The 2,276-nt window shown below is 59.6% G+C and overlaps 1 protein-coding gene across 1 annotated transcript; it reads left to right on the plus strand.

Annotated features, from left to right (window-relative positions):
* Positions 1-2,181, plus strand: SPRG_18442 (hypothetical protein; the record flags this gene model as incomplete). The annotated part of the gene is made up of 6 exons (XM_012357881.1): positions 1-155; positions 205-299; positions 346-935; positions 985-1,508; positions 1,550-1,967; positions 2,017-2,181. Coding segments are annotated over 6 exons (1,947 nt in total), but the record flags the coding sequence as incomplete, so codon positions are not given.
* Between the last annotated feature and the right edge of the window lie 95 nt (positions 2,182-2,276).

Here is a 2,276-nt window from a genome sequence, read left to right on the forward strand (position 1 = left end):
ATGCTGCTGCCGGCCAACGTCTTTATCGAGCGCGTCAACAACATCTCGCTCGTCCTCTTCGTCGTCGAAGCGCTGATCAAAGCGGTCGCGTTTGGCGTCCTACCGTACCTCGGCGACCACTGGAACAAGCTCGATCTGATCGTCATCATCTCAGGGTGCGCCTCAAACACTGCTGCTTTCTCTCACACTCGTCGCATGCATTAGGATCGTCGCGTGGGCCTCGGGCGGTCGCAGCGCCGTGGGCCAGCTGCGTATTTTGCGTGTGCTCCGACCGCTGCGCACGCTGCGAGCTTTTCCCGGTACAAGAATTGAGATGGCACTGGACGCTGGACGCTTCTTCTGTAGGCCTGCGCATCCTCGTCAATGGCGTCCTCGCGAGCTTGCCGCCGCTTCTCAACGCCGGGATGCTCCTCGGGTTTAGCTACCTCACGCTTGCGATCCTCGGCATGGAGTTGTGGCAAGACAAGTACCACGGCCGGTGTCGACTCACGCCATACCCCGTGCGACTCAACTTTGACCCGCTGCACGCGCCGGCCTCGGTCGGTAATGGCGTGTACCCGAACGCGTCGTACGTGGCCGCCGTCACGATTGATCCGTCCGCGTACAAGTGCAATAACCTCTCCAACAGCGACGTGTGGCGAGCGCCGACGCCGTGCTTTTGGCCACTGGACCCGACCGACACGCTCGGGCAGTACTGCGGCAGCCGCACGTGTCCGACACCCAACACCACCTGCGGCTCCAACTACGACCGGCTCGGGAACCCGCGCTTTCTGAATTTTTTCTCGGACGGCGCGCTGGTCTTTGACCTCATGGGCGAGCCGGACTATACGGCCAACCTCAACTTTGGCCTGACCTCCTTTGACAACATCTGGAGTGCGCTCGTCGTCGTGCTGCAGATCGTGACCGCGTCCGGCTGGATGGTGCTCACGCAAAATGTACGTCAATCTCTTGAACGTCTCGGGCTGAGGTGCGTGGTTGGTGTAGACCCAAGATGCGTATTCGTGGGTCGTCGCCGGCGTCTACTTTAACGCCTTTCTCTTCATCGGCATGTGCTTCCTCCTCCAGCTCTTCATGGCGGTCCTCTACACCGAGTTTGAGAAGGCGAAAACCAACCAAGAGCACCAGCTCTCGTCGCACACCGTCGTTGCCCGGCCGACCAAGTACAGTCACCCAAATGCCTCGTCGCATGTAAAATGGCGTGTGTTTAGAGTCATGGACGCGGCGGCCATGCGGCGTGTCGAGGCGCACCTCTCGGTGACAACGACGCCGTCGACACGGACCTGGTACCGCATACGGTTCCAAACGATGCACTTTGTCGGCTCGCGCGCCTTTCATCGATTGGGGCTCGCGGTGACGACGCTCAATGTGACGGTGCTCTCGTGCAACGCGCACGGCATGTCGGCGACGACGCAATATTGGATTGAAACACTCAACTTTTTCTGCCTCGTCTACTACATCCTCGAGACGCTCCTCAAAATGGTGGCGGCCGGCCCGTGGCGCTACTTTCGGTACGATGGCGTCCGTCGTGCACGTGTAACCGTTGGGTTAGGGACGGTTTTAACCGGTTTGACTTTGTCACGATCGCCCTTGGCATCCTCGACACGGTCGCGAACCCGCCCGAGATTGTCGACGGCAACCCGGGGCGCGTCTCGCCGTTCGCAGCCTTGCGCGCGCTCCGCGCCATCAAAATCGCCAAGTCGATCAAGCCCTTGCACCGCCTTTTGGTCGCCATCATGGACGCGTCGAGCGAGATTGGGAACTTCCTCGTGTTTCTGTTTTTGTTTATTTACATTTACGCGCTCATTGGCATCGAGCTCTTTGCGACGCGCCTCCAGTTTGACAGCAGCAACCGCCCGCTCCCATTCAACGGCTCGCATCCCATGTACCAGTCGCGCTCCAACTTTGACCAGATCGAGTGGGCCGTCTTTAGCGTCTTCCAGATCATGACGTACGACAACTGGCCCGCGGTACGAACCCCGCGACATTATACATATATGTTTAAACAATGATGTCTAGGCACTCTACAATGGGTGGCTCGTCGCGGGCTGGCTCGGCGTGCTCTACTTTTGCTCGATCATCGTGCTCGGCGTCTGGGTCGTCATGAATGTCTTCTCGGCCATCCTCGTCGAGTCGGTCATGGCCGGCACCAGCGCCCAATCGACCGACGACGACGACGACGATGTAGAGTCGGACTTGGACGACTTGGCCCCGACCTGGCGGTCCTGCACCGGGCTTACACGATGCGGGTGCGACGACTTCGACCGTCTTCTGTTTGT

The sequence above is a fragment of the Saprolegnia parasitica genome (genome assembly GCF_000151545.1).
Source record: "Saprolegnia parasitica CBS 223.65 unplaced genomic scaffold supercont2.1202, whole genome shotgun sequence".
Lineage (NCBI taxonomy): Eukaryota > Oomycota > Saprolegniomycetes > Saprolegniales > Saprolegniaceae > Saprolegnia > Saprolegnia parasitica.